The 20,939-nt window shown below is 36.5% G+C and overlaps 1 protein-coding gene and 1 non-coding gene across 6 annotated transcripts in view; both read left to right on the top strand.

The window, feature by feature from the left end:
• ATF7IP (activating transcription factor 7 interacting protein) overlaps positions 1–20,939 on the top strand; it is a 115,409-nt gene that overhangs the window by 56,029 nt on the left and 38,441 nt on the right. For all 5 annotated transcript variants that reach the window (XM_019744727.3, XM_088798085.1, XM_019744729.3 and 2 more), the window contains exons 4-6: positions 5,939–6,084; positions 7,799–7,936; positions 15,872–15,937. In XM_019744727.3, coding sequence (XP_019600286.3) covers positions 5,939–6,084; positions 7,799–7,936; positions 15,872–15,937 — 350 coding nt within the window. The remainder of the gene's footprint in view (positions 1–5,938; positions 6,085–7,798; positions 7,937–15,871; positions 15,938–20,939) is intronic.
• Positions 7,291–7,397, top strand: LOC141570335 (U6 spliceosomal RNA). Its single transcript, XR_012494327.1, has one exon. It is a non-coding gene; the product is annotated as a U6 spliceosomal RNA (small nuclear RNA).

Below are 20,939 nucleotides of genomic sequence, written 5' to 3' on the forward strand. Positions count from 1 at the left end.
TTTTATTTGCATTTCTCTGATGATTAGTGATGTTGAGCATTTTTTCATATGTCTATTTGCCATTTGTACTCTTTGGAGAAATGTCTCTTCAGGTTATCTGCCCATTTTTCAATAGGGTTGTTTTTTTGTTGTTGAGTTGCATGAGTTCCTTGTATACTTTGGATATTAGCCCCTTATCAGAGGCACTGTTTGCAAAAATCTTCTCCCATTCCGTTGGTTGCCTCTTAATTTTGTCGATGGTTTCTTTTGCTGTGCAGAAGCTTTTAAGTTTCATATAGTCCCATTTGTTTATTTTAGCTTTTACTTCCCTTGCTTTTGGAGTCAAATTCATAAAATGCTCTTTGAACCCAAGGTCCATAAGTTTAGTACCTATGTTTTCTTCTATGCACTTTATTGTGTCAGGTCTTATGCTTAAGTCTTTGATGCATTTTGAACTAATTTTGGTACATGGTGACAGATAGCAGTCCAGTTTCATTCTTTTGCACGTGGCTATCCTATTCTCCCAGCACCATTTATTGAAGAGGCTGTCTTTCCTCCGTTGTATGTTTTTAGCTTCTTTGTCAAAAATTATCTGTCCATATTTATGTGGTTTTATTTCTGAGTTCTCAATTCTATTCCATTGGTCTACATCTGTTTTTCTGCCAATACCATGCTGTTTTGATTATTGTAGCCCTGTAGTACAAGCTAAAGTCAGGGAGTGTGATACCTCCAGTATTGGTCTTTTTTCTTAAGATTGCTTTGGCTATTCGGGGTCTTTTGTGGTTCCAAACAAATCTGATGATTTTTTGTTCTATTTCTTTAAAAAATGCCATTGGGATTTGATGGGGATTGCATTAAATCTGTATATTGCTTTGGGTAATAAGGCCATTTTAACTATGTTGATTCTTCCAATCCATGAGCACGGAATGTCTTTCCATTTCTTTGTGTCTTGTTCAATTTCTTTCAAAAATGTCTTAAAGTTTTCAGCATATAGGGCCTTCACATCCTTGGTTAAGTTTATTCTAGCTAGGTATTTTATTCTTTTCGCTGCAATTGCAAAAGTAATTGTTTTTTGTATTTCTTTCTCTGAGATTTCATTGTTAGTATATAGGAATGCAATGGACTTTTGTACATTGATTTTGTAGCCAAGAACTTCACTGTATTTGTTGATTGTTTCTAATAGGCTTTTTGGTGGAGTCTTTAGGGTTTTCTATATATAGTATCATGTCATCTGCAACGAGTGATAATTTAACTTCTTCATTCCCAATTTGGATGCCTTTTATTTCTTTCTCTTGCCTGATTACTCTCGCAAGGACTTCCAACACTATGTTGAAAAGCAGAGGTGATAGGGGACAACCCTGTCGTGTTCCTGAATGTAGAGCAAAGGGCTTCAGTTTTTCACCGTTAATTATGAGATTAGCTGAGGGCTTGTCATATATAGCTTTTATTATGTTAAGGTATTTTCCTTCTATGCCTGTTTTATTAAGTGTTTTAATCATAAATGGATGTCGTATCTTGTCAAATGCTTTCTCTGCATCAATTGATATAATCATATGATTTTTGTCCTTTATTTTGTTTATGTGATGTATCACATTGATGGATTTGCGGATGTTGAACCATCCTTGTGCCCTGGGGATGAACCCCACTTGGTCGTGATGAATAATCTTTTTAATGCATTGTTGTATTCGATTTGCTAGAATTTTATTTAGGATTTTTTCATCTGTATTCATCAGAGATATTGGTCTGTAGTTTTCTTTTTTTGTGTTGTCCTTATCAGGTTTTGGTATCAGGGTAATGTTGCCCTCATAAAATGAGTTACAGAGTACTGTCTCTTCTTCAATTTTTTGGAAGCATTTCAGCAGGATTGGTATTAGATCCTCTTTGAAGGTTTGGTAGAGTTCACTAGTGAAGCCATCTGGTCCCGGACTTTTGCTTTTGGGAAGGTTTTGGATGACTGATTCAATTTCGTTACTGGTGATCGGTCTGTTTAGATTTTCCAGTTTTTCATGGTTCAGCCTTGGAAGGCTATATGTTTCTGAGAACTTGTCCATTTCTTCTAGGTTATTGAATTTGGTGGCATATAGTCCTTCATAGTATTCTTGGATGATCCTTTGTATTTCTGTGGTGTCCGTGATAACTTCTCCTTTTTCATTTCTGATTTTGTTAATTAGTGGCTTCTCTCTTTTTATCTTAGTGAGTCTAGCCAAGGGTTTTTCAATTTTGTTAAGCTTTTCAAAGAACCAGCTCTTTGTCTCATTAATTTTTTCTATTGTCTTATTGTTCTCTATTTCATTTAGTTCTGCTCTGATTTTTGTTATTTCCTTTCTTCGGCTGACCTTGGGGTTCACTTGTTCTTTTTCTAGTTCTTTAAGGTATAACATGAGGTTATGTATTTGGGATTTTTCTTGTTTTTTGAGATAGGCCTGTAATGATATAGATTTCCCTCTTAAAACTGCGTTCGCTGCATCCCAAAAATTTTGATAGGATGTATTTTCATTGTCATTTGTTTCTATGTAACTTTTGATTTCTCCTCTAATTTTTTCTTTGACCCAGTAGTTCTTTAAAAGTATGTTGTTTAAGCTCCATGTATTTGTGTTTTTTCCTGTTTTCTTTTTGCAGTTGATGTCCAATTTCAAAGCCTTGTGATCAGAGAATATGCTTGATGTAATTTCAGTCTTCTTAAATTTGCTGAAGCTGATTTTGTGTCTCAATATACGGTCTATCCTTGAGAATGTTCCATGTACACTAGAAAAGAATGTATAGTCTGATGTTTTAGGATGAAATGCTCTATATATGTCAATTATGTCCATTTCATCTAATATGTCATTTATGGCTCCTATTTTGTTATTTATTTTCTGTTTGGATGATCTATCCATAGCTGTCAATGATGTATTTAAGTCCCCCAGTATAATTGTGTTTTGGTCAATTTCTCCCTTTAGTTCTGTTAGTAGTTGATTGGTATATTTCGGTGCTCCCTGATTGGGGGCATAAATATTGATGACTGTTATGTCTTCTTGTTGTATAGTCCCCTTTACCATTATGAAATGTCCATCTTTGTCTCTTGTTATCTTTTTCACCCTGAAGTCTGTTTCATCTGATATCATTATGGCTCCACCTGATTTTCTTTGGGTACCATTTGCTTGGAGTGTCAATTTCCACCCTTTCACTTTGAGTCTATGCTTGTCCTTGTAGCTGAGATGTGTCTCTTGGAGACGCATATGGTAGGGTTTAGTTTTTTGATCCAATCTGCTACACTGTGCCTTTTTATTGGTGAGTTCAGTCCATTTACATTTAGGGTGATTATTGATATGTGAGGATTTCCTGTCATTCTATCTTTAGTTTTCTGGTAAGGCTGTGTCTTCATTCTTTCTTTGCCTTTTTGTTGTTGTGTATTATTTCTGTGTGGTGGTATTCTATGATGTTTCCCTCTGTTTCTTCTTTTATTACAGTATATATTTCAGTTCTGGATTTTTTTTGAGTGGTTACCATTAAGTTTATGTAAAAGAAAATTTGATATTTAGAGTATTCCATTTTCTTCAGCATGCTTACTTTCTCCATTCCCATATTCTGGTTCAGGCCTTTACTTTCCCCCTTTTTATGTTTTGGTTGCCACAAATTGTCCCTTTTGATGGTGGTCGAGTAGCCTTCTTTAGTATTGTAGTGCAGGTCGTGTATTAGAAAATTCCTTCAGCTTCTGTATGTCTGGAAAGGTCTTTATTCCTCCTTCATATCTAAAAGATATCTTTGCTGGGTATATTATTCTTGGCTCATAATTTCTGTCTTTCGATAGTTTCAATATTTGGTTCCACTCCCTCCTGGTTTATAGAGTTTTTGCTGAAAAATCTGATGATAATCTAATGGGCTTTCCTTTGTAGGTTACCGTCTTCTTTTCCCTGGCTGCCTTGAGGATTCTTTCTTTGTCGTTGATTTTAGACAGCTTCAATACAGTGTGCCTTGGAGAAGGCCTTTTGGGACTGAGGTAATTAGGTGTTCTATTTGCTTCTTGGATTCAAGGATCCAGTTCTGTCCGCAAGTTTGGGAAGTTCTCATCAACAATTTGTTTGAATATATTCTCTGTTCCCTTCTTTCTTTCTTCTCCTTCTGGTATGCCCATTGTTCTTATATTGCTCTTTCTGATGGAGTCAGAAAGTTCTTGTGGAGTTCTTTCATTTCTTTTAAGTCTCAAGTCTCTTTCTTCTTCCATCTGTGTAATTTCCTGGTTTCTGTCTTCTATGTCACTGATTCTTTCCTCCATCTGGTCAGCTCTACTACCTAAGCTGGTTATTTCATTCTTAATTTCTTCTATTGAGTTCTTAATCTCCAGAAATTCTATTTGGTTCTTTTTTAAAATTTCAATCTCTTTCGTAAAATGCTCATGTTGTTTTTTGATTGTGTTTCTGAGTTCATTAAACTGCCTTTCTGTGTTTTCTTGCATCTCATTGAGTTTTTTCAGAACTGCAATCTTGAATTCTCTGTCATTTAAGTCACATATTTCCATATCCTTAAGTTCCTTTTCTGGAGACTTTTCACTTTCTTTCTGAGCTGTCTTGTTTCCTTGGTTATTCGTGGAAATTACTGATTTATTATTTCTCTTCCTAGACATCTACAGAAGTGGCTTCTGCAGCAGGTTGATAGGAAGAGGTCTTTCTTTTGTTTTCCAGAACTTGTTGGTAGAATGTTTCATTTTCTCTCCGACTGCAGCTTTTTTTTTCTCTCTCATACGGTAGTGCTATGTTTTCTCTGCACTATTCCAGCTTCTCATACAATGGGGGCATTCCCTGGGAGAAGGGCTTCTCCTCTGTTAATAGTTCGCCTGGGTCACAGGGCGCAGTGTCGTGTGGGTATGCAGAGAGCTTTTGAATTTCCAAAGCTCTTCCTGCACCAGATTTAGACTCTGTATATTTCAGCAGTTCTGTTTACTCCTGCATGGATCCGCCCAAATAGCTGGGGCCAGGGGCGGGGTGAGTTGTGAGATGTGTCCCAGAGCAATGGCGGCGACCACCACCATAGGTGGTCCTGCTTCCACAGCTCCCTCCACTTTGCCGGAATTAATTGGGCTGCAATTCTGTGTCTGCAGTCTACAGTTCTCAGAACAGCAAATATTCTGTTCTTTTGATCTGACACTGCTGCTGTTTCGCTTCTAGCATTGGGCAGGTGGGGGCGGGGCGAGCTCTGGAAGGGTAGGGAGGGGATGGCTAGTCTCAGTGCCTAAGGCTTCCGTTCTCTGCTCGGCAGTGAGGGCTTAAGCCACCGTTTTCAGCCTTCTTCACTCAGTCTTTTCAATGACGTCTCTGCAGTGATCATTGTGTTCAGCCGTGTTATATGCTGCCCCTTCAGCCCTGTGGGCCATAAGCGGAGCCCTAGCAGTCCGAGTTCTTCCCTGTCCCGCAGCTGCGGTAGTTCCTGGATGCAGTGAGCTCGGAGCAGCGATCTCAGAGCATTGAGCTAGGTCTGCATCATGCGCCCGTGCTGCTCCGTCTCCGTCTCCGTCTCCGCACTTCTCCCTTCACTCCTCCCCGCTCGCGCGATTTGCCCACCTTTAGGTGCATTCAGTAGTGGGCCTCTTCGTCTTCCCTGTTTGCTGTACAGGAAGTCCTTTATGGAGTTATTGTTGTTCGATTAGTTATAAATTCCAGGGGAGCTTTACAGAGGCTCACCTCACGCTGCCATTTTGATGACTAGAAAAAAAATTCTCCATCTTAATATGAAGATTTCAAGGATAAAATGTTTTGTGTTTACATTGCTTAGTCATTAGGAAGTTCTTATTTTGCATATTGAAAATCGTTTCCATTTCAAAGCTAAATGCTGCCTATCAATTTTTTTGATCTCAAAAATAATTCATAAAATAATTGAGAATGCTATTGTGATATCTTAAGATAATATTTTGCTAAGGATGGAGAATAGATATTAAGGTCTATAATAAAAACACCTGATTGGTTATTATGCTTTTTGTTCTCAGTTGAATTTTCCAGAAGAAAACGTTCTAAATCAGAGGACATGGACAATGTACAGTCCAAACGCCGCCGATATATGGAAGAAGAATACGAGGCAGAATTTCAAGTAAAGATTACAGCCAAAGGAGATATTAACCAGAAGCTACAAAAGGTATTATAGATTATAAAGTTAAAAATCATATTAAGTAAAAAGGACCACGATGTTTATTCTTCTAGGTTTTAAATTATTCTGTATTTTACTGACATACTCAGGTTTTTCATAGAAAAGAGAACTTGAAGAAAGTGGTCGAACTTATTATCATTAATTAATTAATTAATTAATTATGTATTTTTTACTGGGGAATGTTGGGGAACAGTATGTTTTTCCAGGACCCATCTGCTCCAACTCAAGTCGTTGTTTTTTCAATCTAGTTGTGGAGGGTGCAGTTCTCTAGCCCATGTGGGAATCGAATTGGCGACGTGGGTGTTAGGAGCACTGGGGCACTGTGCTCTAACCACCTGAGCCAACTGGCTGCCCCAGTAATTTAATTTTAAAATTCCTTTTGATTTTTTAAAAAGCTGCATAATTTTGTTTTTTAGATATGGTAGTAATTATCAAAATGGAAGAGAGATGTGATGATATGTTTTTATTTCCTTTAGTAATAAAATTGAATGTTAGTTTTCAGATTTTTTCTTCTATATTGAACTTGATTCTAGTGGAAACATTAGAGTCTTATATGTAACATTTTAGTCTTTATAATAAGCTGGTTTCATGGTTGTAAGTCCCTACGTTCTAAAATCTTTGTTATATACTTTAAGCTTGGTATTAAAAATGGTCGGGACAAGGCTTAAGGAGAACTAGGAAAAAGGAGTATGTAAAGTACAGACTTTGGAAACTAACCCCAACCCCTATACCTGCTAAACTAAAAGTAGAACTGAAAAACGCAATATTTAATATGTTTTTCAAAATGTTTTCACGAATGTTTATGACAAATGCTTTTTTAAGAGAAGAATATGAAACTCAGGTGAAATTAATTTTTCATCGTCTTACAGATTTAATAATGAAATTAAAAATAATCTAGGTTGTAGACCAATGTTCTTCCACTAAGAGGCAGTGAGAAAACTGGCTTTTTTTCTCCCAGTCTTTTGTATTTGTCATATGGTGATAAATAATGTTTATTTAGTTTCTTATAGAGCTTTTTGAAATATGAAGATAGTTGTGTGAAAGAATTTTGAAAACTTTTTTGTGTACCAGAGTTTACTCCTAGTCTAGAACAGTGTTATTCAAGTATGGTCTGGACACCATGTGTCCTCTTTGTTATGGGTCCATAAGGAGATAAATACGGAAATTGAGAGTAGGCATTTAGAAATGTTTTATGTGCTCGCTTCGGCAGCACATATACTAAAATTGGAACGATACAGAGAAGATTAGCATGGCCCCTGCGCAAGGATGACACGCAAATTCGTGAAGCGTTCCATATATAAAAAAGAAATGTTTTATAGAAATTTCTTAGTGCAGTGACATTCTTAGTGTATCACAAAAACATCATCTGCAATAGATTAGAAGTTTTAAAACTGGTCTTTTCCTTTAACTGATTTTCTTTAAATCATGACAGAGGGTTTGAGAAGAAAATATTAAAACTTCAATTTTAAATTAGTTTTCACCATCTGGAAATTTTCTACTTTTTGTGTATATTATTCTTTTGCAGTAGATACACGTAGAAATTCAGACTTTAGCAGATAGCATTGTGTTATGGATGCCAACATGTTTTTTTCACTAAACTAAATACATTAGTATTATTGTATTAGTACTAAGAGTATGTACTGTTTGCTTCTTTCTGAAATTTATTCTTTGCTCTGTGTAACAAAGGAATATATTTCTTTAGGTTGTCCAGTGGTTGCTGGAAGAAAAACTGTGTGCACTGCAGTGTGCTGTGTTTGATAAAACTTTGGCAGAATTGAAAACACGAGTGGAAAAGATTGAATGTAACAAGAGGCATAAGACAGTTCTTACTGAACTACAGGTTTGTACACTGACTTGAATTATATAGCTGTGTGTCATCATTTTTACAACTTATTTTTTGTGATATAATACATTTAACTTCAAAATTTTAGAAGAGGAGCCTCTATTAGTTTGCGAGGGCTGCCATAAAAGAGGAACCGTAAACTGGGTGGCTCAAACAACAGAAATACGATATTGTCTCATAATTCTGAAGGCTAAAAGTCCTAGAACAAGGTGTTAGCAGCTTTGGTTATTTCTGAGGGCTGTGAGGAAGAATGTTCCTAGTTTTCTAGTTTCTGATGGTTTGTCTTTGGTGTTCCTTGTCTTGGAAAAGCATCACCCTGATCTCTGGCTTCGTCTTCACACACGTTTGTGTGTGTATGTGCTCACATCTCCCCTTTCTACAAGGATACCAGTCATTTGGATTGGGACCCCCTCTTCTCTGGTGAATTATTTCTGCAACAACCCTATTTCCAAATAAGGTCACATTCTGAGATACTTGGGGTTCAGAAATCAGTATAGAGCTTTTGAGATACAAAGTTCAACCCATAACAGAACCTCAGAAATTACCTAACTTAGTCCTTCTTAAATATTTGTTTAGTCATTGAAGAAAGGCTCATGTCATCTAACATGTCATAAGTACTAAATATTTGTTGTAAGTCATTCATTTTATATCAGTCAACTTTCTGCCATGCTTTAAAGACATTAGTTTATTAATCTATATTAATAATTACTACTTTTCGTTTTATATTAAATATATATTAACATACAATGCCAGAATTTCTAAATGGCTGAATGAGAACATGATAACATGCTGTAGTTATTCATTTTATTCCCAGATGAAGAAACTGGAACTTTTTATCGGTCCATTTATTCTGTCATAAGTAAATGTGTGGTTTCTATTAGGCTATCTGAAATATGAACATAGTCTACAAATGCTGAGTTACAAACCACTTTTAGAACCTTATTTTACAAATGATTGGAAAGTGGTATATGAAAATAAAGTCATTGTTTCCCAATTATAAAACAAATTGCAACCAAATGTGACTAGAATTTATGTATTATATTTCTCAGCCTAAAAGTTTTCTTGGTTTCATATTGTTAGTTTTGCTTGAAGTGAAACTTTATTAATAAGTTTTTTTGTAGTAATTATGTAATGCACTGTTTAGAACACTTGTCCTGTTTCTTACTTTTAGCAGGTCTTTCTATATTGATAGTGTCTGATTATTAAACTTAATTTACTACTGTTGAGAATTTTGAATTAAAACTTGAAAATACTTGAAGATTTAAAAGAGTAATTTCATTTCATTTATTGTCTCATCAGTCCCATGGCCACCACTATGATTTGTGTTTTTAAAACCTGAAAGTTTGACTTCTATAGTCTCACTTACGGTGCAAGTGCAGATCTCTTAACATTTAGTAAACCTTTGCCTTGGATGTGTCTTTGTAGCCTCAGAATCTGAATCTTTCTAACACCAAACCAATCTTTCCTTTGCAAATAAACCCTCCTTCCATTGTTGTTCTTATTCACAATTCTTGAATTCTTGGAAAAATCTTCAAGGAATGTCATCCCATTTTTTCTCTTATTGATAGTTTTTGAGTTCTTGGAAACTGATTCCTCTCGATCACTTCCCATATACAGTGAGTTGCCTAATTACATCTTTTTTATTTCTTATAAAAGTCTACTTCGTCTTTTCACAAGGCCATCACTACCCAATTCCTTAATTATAGTAACAGCCTTTTACATAACTCCTCTGGTACTACTTTTTAAATCCTTGCTGCTCCTTTCCAAGCATTGTACTCATCTTTCTAAAATACTGCTTATTTCATTCTCCTTCATGTAGTCCAGGTCCCTCAATTGTGAACCAGTTTAAATCAGTATTCATTTTCTAATTTTTAACTTAGATCTCCTAGTTTTTGATCCACTTTTCCTAATACCTACCAGTTGCTTCACTGTCCTTTAAAGTATCAGTCTTCATAGTGTATTTATTTCTTTTGACTTTATATTGTTTCTCCCATTCACTCACCCATAATGATTTGCCCTTAGCATGGCATTTATTTAAATTTTACTAAGCCCAGTTTAGTTCCTGTATCTTTCTGTGTTGTTCTGATATTTAGCTTTTATGGAAGTAAAATTCAGATAACAAAATAACTGTTTTAAAGTTTACAATTCAGTAGCATTTAGTACATTTACATTGTTGTGTGACCATCATTTATATCCAGTTCCAAAACGTTTTTCATCCACCAAAAAGAAAACCTGTGTCCATTAAACAGTTACTCTCCATTTCCTCCCCATTTCCTCCTCTCCCTAGCTCTTGGCAACAACTCCTGTGTAGCTGGTCAAAGTGAGACCCGTGTGTCTTGCTAAGTGGCCCCCAGCTTGGTGTTAGTGGTAGACCACCTAGGTTGGTAGCATAGCCTCTCCCAGGTGCCTCTAAGCCCCGTACAGGCAGCTACCAACCACAGATCACTTTGTAGCTCCTACCAGGTGGCCTGGGCCAAGCACAGGCAGTGCCTGACCTAGGCCTGCACTGGAGCCCCTTCCAAGAGTCCCCAGAACCAACATACCCAGTGACCAGCTTCAGACCACACCAGAACACCACCCAATTAGCTCCACACATGACACACAGAAAGGGTGGACTTGGCAGGCAACAGAGCCCTGCTGCAGTGAATCCCACTCCATGGGGTCAGTCCCCACACAATAGCTCAACTGCAGTTATGGCCATTCCTCACAGCCACTCAGACTGAGGGCCAATTCCATCCGTTGTGCCAACGGCAATCAACTCTCACCTGCAACAGCGTGGCACACACAGCACACACAAGGGACACCCCTGGAGCATTTGGCTCAGGTAATCAGGGAGTCTGTATCACTGTGCCCCATAGGACACTTACTACATAAGGCTACCATGCCAAGACTAGGAGATAGCAGATGTACACAATACATAGAAACGAACACAAGGAAGCAGCCAAAAGGAAACAGAAACATGTTTCAAGTGAAAGAACCAGACAGAACTCCATAAAAAGAACTAGACGAAATGGAGGCAAGCAAATCTAGATACGGAGTTCAAAACACTGGTTATAAGGATGCTCAATGAGATTAAAGGAAGAATAGATGAACTCAGTGAGAACGCTAGCAAAGAGATAGTAAGTATTTAAAAAGGACACAGAAACTATAGAAAAGAACCAGTTAGAAATGAAGAATACAGTAAATGAAATGAAGAATACATTAGATGGAATCAACAGCAGATTAGATGGAGCAGAGGATTGAATTAGCAATTCGGAAGACACACAATTAGAACAGCAAAAAGAAAAAAAAATTTAAAAATTGAGGCTCGATCAAGAGACCTCTGGGAAAATATCGAGGGTACCAATATTCACATCATCGCATTACCAGAAGGAGAAGAAAGAACGAGGGATTGATAACCTATTTGAAGAAACGACTGAAAACTTTTTTAAACTGCAGAAGGAAATAGACATACAAGCCCAAGAAGCACAGAGAGTCTCTAACAAGACAAGATGAACCCAAAGAGGCCAACACCAAGACATCATAAGCAAAATGCCAAAGGTTAAAGACAGTCTTAAAAGCAGCAAGAGGAAAGCAGTTATCTACAACAGAGCTCCCATTAGACTGTCAGCTGATTTCTCAATGGAAACTGCAGACCAGAAGGGATTGACACAAAATATTCAAAATGATGAAAAGTGAGGACCTACAACCAAGATTATTCTACTCAGCAAGGCTATCATTTAGAATCAAAGGAGAGATAAAGAGCTTCCCAGACAAGAAAAAGCTAAAGGAGTTCACCACCACCAAACCAGTATTATAAGAAATGTTAAAGGGGCTTATTTAAGAAGTGGTAGGAGGAGAAGGAAGAAAGAGGAGGAGGAGGAAGAGGAATCAAACATATGAATAACAAAATGGCAATAATTACATACCTGTCAATAATTTTAAGTATAAGTGGATTAAATGCTCCAATCAAAAGACATAAGGTAGCTGAATGGATGAGTAAACAAGAGCCATACGTATGCTTCCTACAAGAGATGTCAGATCAAAGGAAACAGGCTGAAAGTAAAGGGTTGGATAAAAATAGTTCATGAAAATGGAAACAAACAAACAAAAAGGCTGGAGTAGCAATACTTATATCAGACAAAATAGATTTTAAAACAAAGGCTGTAACAAGAGACAAAGAAGGATATTAAAAATAGAACTACCATATTACCCAGCAATTCCACTTCTGGGTATTTATCCAAAGAAATCGAAAACACTACTTTGAAAAGATATTGCATCTCTATGTTCATTGCAGTATTATTTACAATAGCCAAGATACGGAGGAAACCTAAGTATCCATGGATAGATGATTGGAGAAAGAAGATGTGGTACATACATACAATGAAATATTACTTGACCATATAAAAGAATGAAATCTTACAATTATGAAATCTTACCATTTATGGATGAACCTAGAAGGTATTATGCTAAGTGAAATATGTTGGACAAAGACAAGTACTATATGATTTCACTTATATGTGGAATCTGAAAAACAAAATAAATGAACAAGCAAAACAAACAAACTCATAGATACAGAGAACAAACTGATGGTTGTCAGATGGGAGGGATGGTAGAGGGCTGGGTGAAAAAGGTGAAGTAATTGAGTACAAATTGGCAGTTAGAAAATAGTCATGGGGATATAAAGTTTAATATGGGGAATACAGTCAATAATATTTTAATAGCTATGTGTGGTGTCGGGGTTACTATACTTACTGGGGGGGATCACTTCGTAAGTTATATGAATGTCTAACCACTATGCTGTACACCTAAAACTAATGTAATATTGAATGTCAACTGTAATTGAAAGAAAAATAACTTTTTTAAAGGGCTATGTGATTGTCCAAAACTACTTTAGCCAAGTCAAGTGATTGTTGTTGGGCTGCTATAGCTTTGGCTGCAGAGTTGAATAGCTGTCATAATGTTAGGGAGAGATTTCTGACCACACCTTCATTGTCAACTTAATCCTACCCGCACCTTCATTGTCAGCTTAATCCTACCCAAGAGTTGAAAGCTTTCTGTATGTAAGCAAACTGGGAATCACATAGGAGTACACCTCCTGGATGTTCCCATTTAAGGTGTCTATGGAGGTTCAATGGGGTAGACCAATGGGAAGCTTCTGATTTGTTGTGGGTGTCAATAGGGACAGCTAAATGGTGCCAGTAAGCATTGACTTCCAGTTCGCCTGCTATCTAAACATTCATATGGCCAGGAGAAATGCCATCCACCATAGACAAGTGAAACCAGGTGGAGCTCAGAGGACTCCAGCTAAAGCATAGGTTATTGATGGCGTCATTACCTGGAATTTCCTGATTGGCCTTTTCAAGCCAGTGGTCAGACAGAGTTGGGTGACATTCTGTGAGGAACTGTCTAACCTTAAAGGAATCTTTTCTAAATGCCCTGTAAGAAGGTGTTGCCCTGTAAAAAGGTATTACCTTTTTTGTGTTTCCCTTGAGTGCACGGATTGTATTCAAATAAGGATAGGAATGTGGGAGGGTGAGGGTCGGATGAGTAAAGGTGGAGGTTTTCAGTTGACCTGTATGGTTATGGCTGGGAAAAGGTTGAAACAAGATCTGGGAACATCTGTCCACAATAGTTTAACCTGATAGGTAATATCTATAGGTTTGTGGGTATAACTGACAGTGGCTTTTGGGACTAAAGAGAGATTGGTTACAGGTATGACCCAGGGATCTCTGACATAATACACAGTTAGGTGATAGATCCAACAATCAGAAATGTTCCCCTTCTTGCAGTAGATTGGGAAATGCTGATGAGATTGTTGTCTTTCTTAAGAAGAAAGGGAGAAAATAAGATAAACCACAGGGAGAAAAAGGTATACAGGCCTGGTCCTGTCATCCCGGGAAAGCTGTTGTCTACATCAGTTCCTGAAAATCTTTATTTTCAGGTTACCAGTTGGTATGCAGGTCCAGTCAGAGTTTGGTGCTTTCTTTAGATGTGACATGTGAATCTAACAGTCTGTTCCTTGGAGTTTGGAGGCACAAGGGTTGGCTAGCAGTACCTGATTGGGCATTCTTAGCAGGGTAAAAGAGCATTTTTGGAGATGTCTTTTCCAACATTGCAAGGTGATGTTTAAGGCCTTGGTCTACCAGGAATGTGCTGTGGAAAAATTGTTTTGCTAAAGCGTGGTTATTCTCGGCAAAAGCAGTAAGGCATTTATAGTATTGAAGGATATCTCCTTTTGTTGGCTGTGGATCAAAAGAGGTGGAGCTAGATCTGCATGGCAGATACTGTAACTATGTAAAGATTTATGTAAAGGTTTGTGGTTTCCAAAAGGGGTCGACCTGAAATTTAGAAGGTCTAATAGTGCTTTTAGCCAAGATATTTGTAGTGTCTCTACAAATTTTGCCCATTGAGTCTTAATGATGCATACTCTGAAATACAGTATTCCATTGGTTATGATTTATAAAATGCCATTTCAAGTGGTTTAAATGAAAATAGCCTTTTCACTTTTTTCTTTTAGTCTCTCCTCCTCCCCCTGCACCCTAAGTAAATCTGTGGCTTTCTAATCCAAGAGACGGTTTGGACTAATGGGATACTACATATCTATTTTTTTACTACTAATATTTTGTTATTATGCCAAACTTGGTGCATGATTACCTCTTTTATTCAGACAGAATTATTTCCTAAGTGATTCCTTGGTACGTAAAGAAGTTTCTGGTTTGCCTAGTTTGCTAAACAAGGCCCAGTATGTCTAAATCCCAACAATTATGTGACTTGAATAGCTACCAGTATGCCATTATCAAGAAATTATAGATATGCCTAAGAAAGAAACCAAGAACAAATGAAATAGTAGTAATCAAAGATATGATAATAGAATATGACTTCCCTAAACTAAAAAAAAAAAAAAAAAGTGACTGTTTATAGAGTTTTTAAAAAATCTCACAGAATACTTGCCAAAATAGAGACCCAACCTTAGACACATTATGGCAGATATTTTGAATTATAATTTAGAAAAATTGTAGTCCAGCATGCAGACACTTCTGATTATGGCGAACTACTGTTTGAGCAACGTTGACCAAAGTGTCCACTTGTGTGCATTGTTTTTGGCACCCCCAGTATATGGGATGCCAGCTATTCAAGGAAAATGAGACAAAGAACTATAGCTCATAGTAATTGCGTTTTTGAGTGCTTAACTTCCTGCCAGACACTCAGATCCGGGAGGCCTTGCATAGTAGCAAGTCCTGCTTCTTCTACTGTGGTGTTGGAACAGTTTACACGCTCATCACAGAAGTCTACCCAACGATGTCTGCCGTGATCAGAAGTGTCTGGATGCTGATAGTAACCACTTTGAGCACCTCTTGTAATTGCGGAAGTCAAGCATGACTTGTTTTCATCTTTTGTTATCGGTATATATTGAGTATTACAATTTTAATAATTTTTTTCCTTTCTTAAAATGTGTGTACATTTTTTTGGCACCCTCTGTATGTATGACCAATGGTAGGTAGTAATTCAGTATATTATAAATACACCCATAAGTAGTATTGGCAAAGGATCTTTTATGACTTACAGATGTGCTTACTACATAATTCTCTGTGAGAAAGTTAAGTGTGGTTACAACTATGTTAAAAAATAATAAAAAACACTAACATACATATTCAGAAATGTACTTGTTTGTGACAAACATCCACAGTACTAGGAGGAAAAAAGCAAACCTTCAAAAAATAAGAGCATTTACCTGTGGGTATCAAGTTCAAGAGTCATTTTAGTTTTCATTATGATTTGCTGTAGCTTCCAAATATGTATTTTACAATCAGCTTGTCATTTTATTTATTTATTTGCTGATAGCTATCTTTTAAGGATCTTGTTATCTGTGTGTTTCTTATTATGTATGCACGGGTTCCTTTTTAATGCCATAATGTCACTTGATTTCTGTTTCGTTTTTGCTTTTTTTAGGCCAAGATAGCCAGGTTAACCAAACGTTTTGGAGCAGCCAAAGAAGATCTTAAGAAAAGACAAGAAGTAAGAATTCCTATTCTTGCACAGTTAACATTTAGCTCTAAGTGATAATCTTAGGAAATGCTGAGTTAGGAGGAAACTTCCTTTATTACTGATCTGAAATTTGCTTTCATACTACACTGCCTGTATGTTTCTAGCCCTGTGGCTCTATAACTAATTATTAACCATTTCTTAATCTTCAAATAATGTTTTCACATTTCAACACTTATATTAATGAATTTTATGTTATGGCATTCTTGCAGCTGTATTTTCTATCCATCTTTAAAATTACATTTTTTGGGATTTGTCTTCCATGTTTCTTTCTTTTTACGTTCTTGCCAGTGTCCTAGTCTATTCTCTTATCATTTCCTCCAAAGTATATTAGTATCCACTACCTCCAGTAGCCCTGTTCGCCTCTTCTTTCTTACTCTATGTATTAATAGTTAAGTCCAGACAATCGCGTACCATAGCATAAACTCTAGTCTATGGCCTAGCTTCACATTTTGATTCCATAGTTACTCTGTAGTACATATTTTTAATAAATGTTTGTATGTCACATTATAGTTTTCAGTTGGATTTCTTTCTCCTCCTCTTAACTTTTTCCTCATTTGAGTAAGTTAAATTTCTTTGTGTCCTGATACCACCATTGTCTGGCACATGTAAATTGCCAATAATATTTATTTCAGTAGTAATTATTATTTCTATAGGATTTTTCTAGCTTGAATCATTTTGATATTTTCTTTACTTTAAAAAATTTATTGTGAAACAATTATGGACACTTGGGAAGTTGCAAAACTACATAGTTGTACAAGGTCTAACAATTAAGTTTGCGAACTTGCCACCGTGCGCTTACATTGGCAGCACTGTACAAACAGCTCGATAAGGTTTCATAATCTTGGTATATCAGTGTCTCACAGCTGTGTTTGTGTCAACATGTGGCTGTGTCTTGCTGAGGAGCCTTCATTATTGTTGCGTGTTTTTGTGTGCTGTTGCGAGAATATCTGAACTGGAATTACAGCAACAAACAAACATTAACTTTCTTGTTAAACTTGGCAAGAGTAGAAGTGAAGTCAGGGACATGTTAGTCCAAGTTTATGGGGATAATGCCATGAAGAAAACAGCAGTGTACAAATGGATTAAACGTTTTTTTGAGGGGAGGGAACGCATCACTAATGAAGAGAGGTCAGGGCAGCCAGTAATGAGCAGAACTGACGAAAACATTGCAAAAATTCGATGAATTATGTGTCAAAATCATCGGCTGACTTTGAGAATCATAGCAGACCAAGTAAACATCGATATAGAAATAGTTAGGAAAATCTTAATTGAAAATCTTGGTATGAGAAAGGTGTGTGCAGAAATGGTTCTGAAGGAGTTTACCGATGAACAAAAGCAAAGGAGAGTCGAAGTTTACCAAGACCTTTTGGAGAAGCAAGACGATATTTTGGGCCATGTTATCACTGTTTGATGAAACATGGGTGTACCAATACGACGCACAGTGGAAGTCAGCCAATTCTTCACAACCAAAAAATTTCCATCAGTCCAGATCAATAGTCAAAATGATGTTGTTAACCCTTTTTGATAGCAGAGGGATTATTCGTTATGAATTTATACCAACTGGACAGTTAACCAAATTTACTATTTGGAAGTGCTGAAAAGGCTGCATGAAAAAGTTGGACAAAAACGACCTGAGCTTTTCACCAGCAATTCATGGCTTTTGCATCATGACAATGCACCCCCTCACACGGCACTGTCTGTGAAGGAGTTTTTAGCCAGTAAACAAATAACTGTATTGGAACACCCTCCCTACTCATCTGATCTGACTGCCAGTGACTTCTTTCTTTACCTGAAGAAAAAGGAAATATTGAAAGGAAGACACTTTGATGACATTCAGGACATCAAGGGTAGTACGAGGAGAGCTCTGAAGACCATTCCAGAAAGAGTTCCAGAATTGCTTTGAAGGGTGGACTAGATGCTGGCGTCAGTGCATAGCTTCCCAAGGGGAGCACTTCGTAGGTGACTGTAGTCATATTCATCAATGTATGTGGCACTTTTTCTAGGATGAGTTCGCAAACTTAATTATTGGACCTTGTACATAGACTTCTATGAACCCTTCACGCAGCTTCCCCCAATGGTGAAATGTTACATAACTGCAGTACAATATCATAACTAGGGAATTGGTACAATTCTGTTCATTAGATTATGGACCCTATCACTTTCCCCCAATTTTTACATGACTCTATTGTGTGTGTGTGTGTGTGTGTGTGTGTGTGTGTGTGTGTGTTTAGCTCTACATAATTTGATACATGTACAGATTTGAGTCCACCACAAGATATAGAACTGTTCCATCACCATAAAGGGACTCCCTCATGCTGCCCTTTAATAGTTTCAACCTTACTTTGTTCGTTCCACCCCCAACCCACTCCCTGTCCCCTGGTAACTGCTAACCTGTTTTCCATGTCTGTGTTGTTTTTACTTAACTTTTTAAACTGGTTTCTCTTTTTTTCTTGAGCAACTTACAGTTGATTTTTATCGTTGTTCCATGCAGACAAATCTCATGAATCCTCATTTGGCCATATCCAAAGTTTTTTTAAATTATAGTTTTCTTCAATTATGTAATTATCTGATTGTAAACTTGGCATTTTAAACTTTGTTTCCTTGTCATAGTGTAAAAATAAGCTATTATATTAGAAAATTGGTATAAACCTTTTTTAAGCCATTTGTATTTGTTATGCTTGAACCAAACGTCAGGCTTTGAAATTTTTTCATAATTTTGTCAGTATGAATTTTCATTTTTTCCCTTTCTTCATTGTGTCTGAGCTTGGGTAGTTTTCCAGTGTTTGTGCTTGTCAGATTTCTTCTCAGTTCTTGTTTATTTAGTGAATGGCAGTAAGCAGAGACTTGAAGGAATACAGATGAAAATGTTACAATTCCTGAAAGGCTTGTTTTGGAGAGCTGTATGTAGTACGGAAACAAGGAACAATAAAAAAATATGTAATTCCTGAAGATTGGAAAAGATTAATTTGAACAGTTAGAGTGTGTTGTGCTAGAAGAAAAATGTTAAGGCAGTCTTCAATCTTTCAAATTTTGTTTCTTCCTTAGATTAACTTGTAGACAAGGCCAATTTTAAATTTTAAAACTTCGACATCTTTCTACCCATTATTGTTAGTATGTTCTTCTTGTGAGTGAGATTCATAGAAATCTCAAGAATTTTGTTCTTTCATGTCTGTTTGCTATTAAGATCACATTAATAATCTAATCTACAGCCTTATGACTGATATCTCTAACTTTCATCATTTCTAGTTCTTACTGTAAGAGAAATGTCAAGATATTTGTCATCTTTTATCTATGAAAAACAATGACATAATTGATTCTCAGTCAAATTTTAGATTAAATCTAAGTTCCTGCATTTTAATATTTTTTATTAAAAAATTTTTTTTATTTTAATTGTGGAAACATAACATAAAATGTACCATTTTAAATTCAACCATTCAGTAGTGTTAACTATATTAACGTTGTTGAGTAACAGATCACTAGAGCTTTTTCATCTTGCAAAACTGAAACTCCATACTCATGGAACAACAACACTCATTTCCCCCTACCCTTAACCCCTGGCAACCATCATTGTACTTTCTATTTATATGACTTTGACTGCTCTAGATGTCTTGTAAGTGAAATCATTCAATATTTGTTTTGTGTTTTCTTTTTTTTTGTGATCATCTTATTTCACTGGGCAAAATGCCCTCGGATTTCATGTGTTGTAGCATGTGACAGAACTTTCTTTTTTAAGGCTGGATAGTATTTCATTATATGTATATACCACATTTTCTTTATCCATTCATTTATTGATGGATATTTGGGCTGCTTTCATTCTCTGGCTCTTGTGAATAATGCTGCAGTGAACATTGATGTGCATGTATGTATCTCTTTGAGATCCTGGTTTCTAGTCTTTTTGGTATATATCCAAAAGTGAAATTGCTGGATCATATGGTAATTCTATTTTTAGTTTTTCTGAGGAGCCTCCATAGTGTTTTCTACAGTGGCCACACCACTTTCTGTTTCCACCAGCTGGGAACAAGGGTTCCAATTTTTCCACGTCTTGCCAACAATTGTTATTTTCTGTTTTGTGATAGTGGCTATCCTGTCACATATGTGAGGTTGTATCTCATTGTGTGTGTGTGGTTTTTTTTTTTTTTTCTTTTTCTTTTTTGAGGAGGGCACAGCTCACAATGGCCCATGATTGAACCGGCAACCTTGGTGTTATTAGCACCATGCTCTGTCCAACTGAGCTAACCAGCCACCCCAGCTAATTGTGGTTTTGATTTGCATTTCTCTAATGATTAATGATATTGATCATTGGTCAATGATCAATAGGCTTGTTGGCCTGTTTGCATACCTTTTTTGGAGAAATATCTGTTCAGATCCTTTGCCTAGTTTCTAATCAAGTTACCTGATTTTTCAGTTGTTAAGTTGTAGGAGGTCTTTATGTATTATAGATATTAACCCCTTATCAGTATGATTTGCAATTATTTCCTTCCATTCCTAAGTTTCCTTTTCATTCTGTTAAATATTACCTTTGACGTGAAGTTTTTAAGTTGGATGTATTCTCCTTTGTCTATATTTACTTTTGTTGTATGTGCTTCTGATGTTGTATCCAAAAAATTATTGCCAAACCCAGAGTCATGAAGCTTCGCACCCTCCACCACCACCTTTATTTTCTTCTAGGTATTTTATAGTTTTACGTCTTTAGGTCTTTAATCCATTTTGAATTAATTTTTGTGTATGGTGTAATGATCCAATTCAATTTTTTGCAGTTGGATATTCAGTTTTAACACCATTTGTTGAAAGACTTTCTTTTCTCTACTGTGTAGCCTTGGCTCCCTTGTCAAAAGATCATTTGTCCAAATATGTGAGATTTTATTTCTCAGCTCTCTCTATTCCATTTGTCTACATGCCTGTCTTTGTGGTAGTACCACACTGTTTTGATTACTGTAGCTGTGTGTTGAGGATTTTTGAAATCAGGAAGTGT

Source organism: Rhinolophus sinicus, chromosome 1 (genome assembly GCF_057876585.1).
Source record: "Rhinolophus sinicus isolate RSI-liver-muscle chromosome 1, RSI-T2T, whole genome shotgun sequence".
NCBI lineage: Eukaryota > Metazoa > Chordata > Mammalia > Chiroptera > Rhinolophidae > Rhinolophus > Rhinolophus sinicus.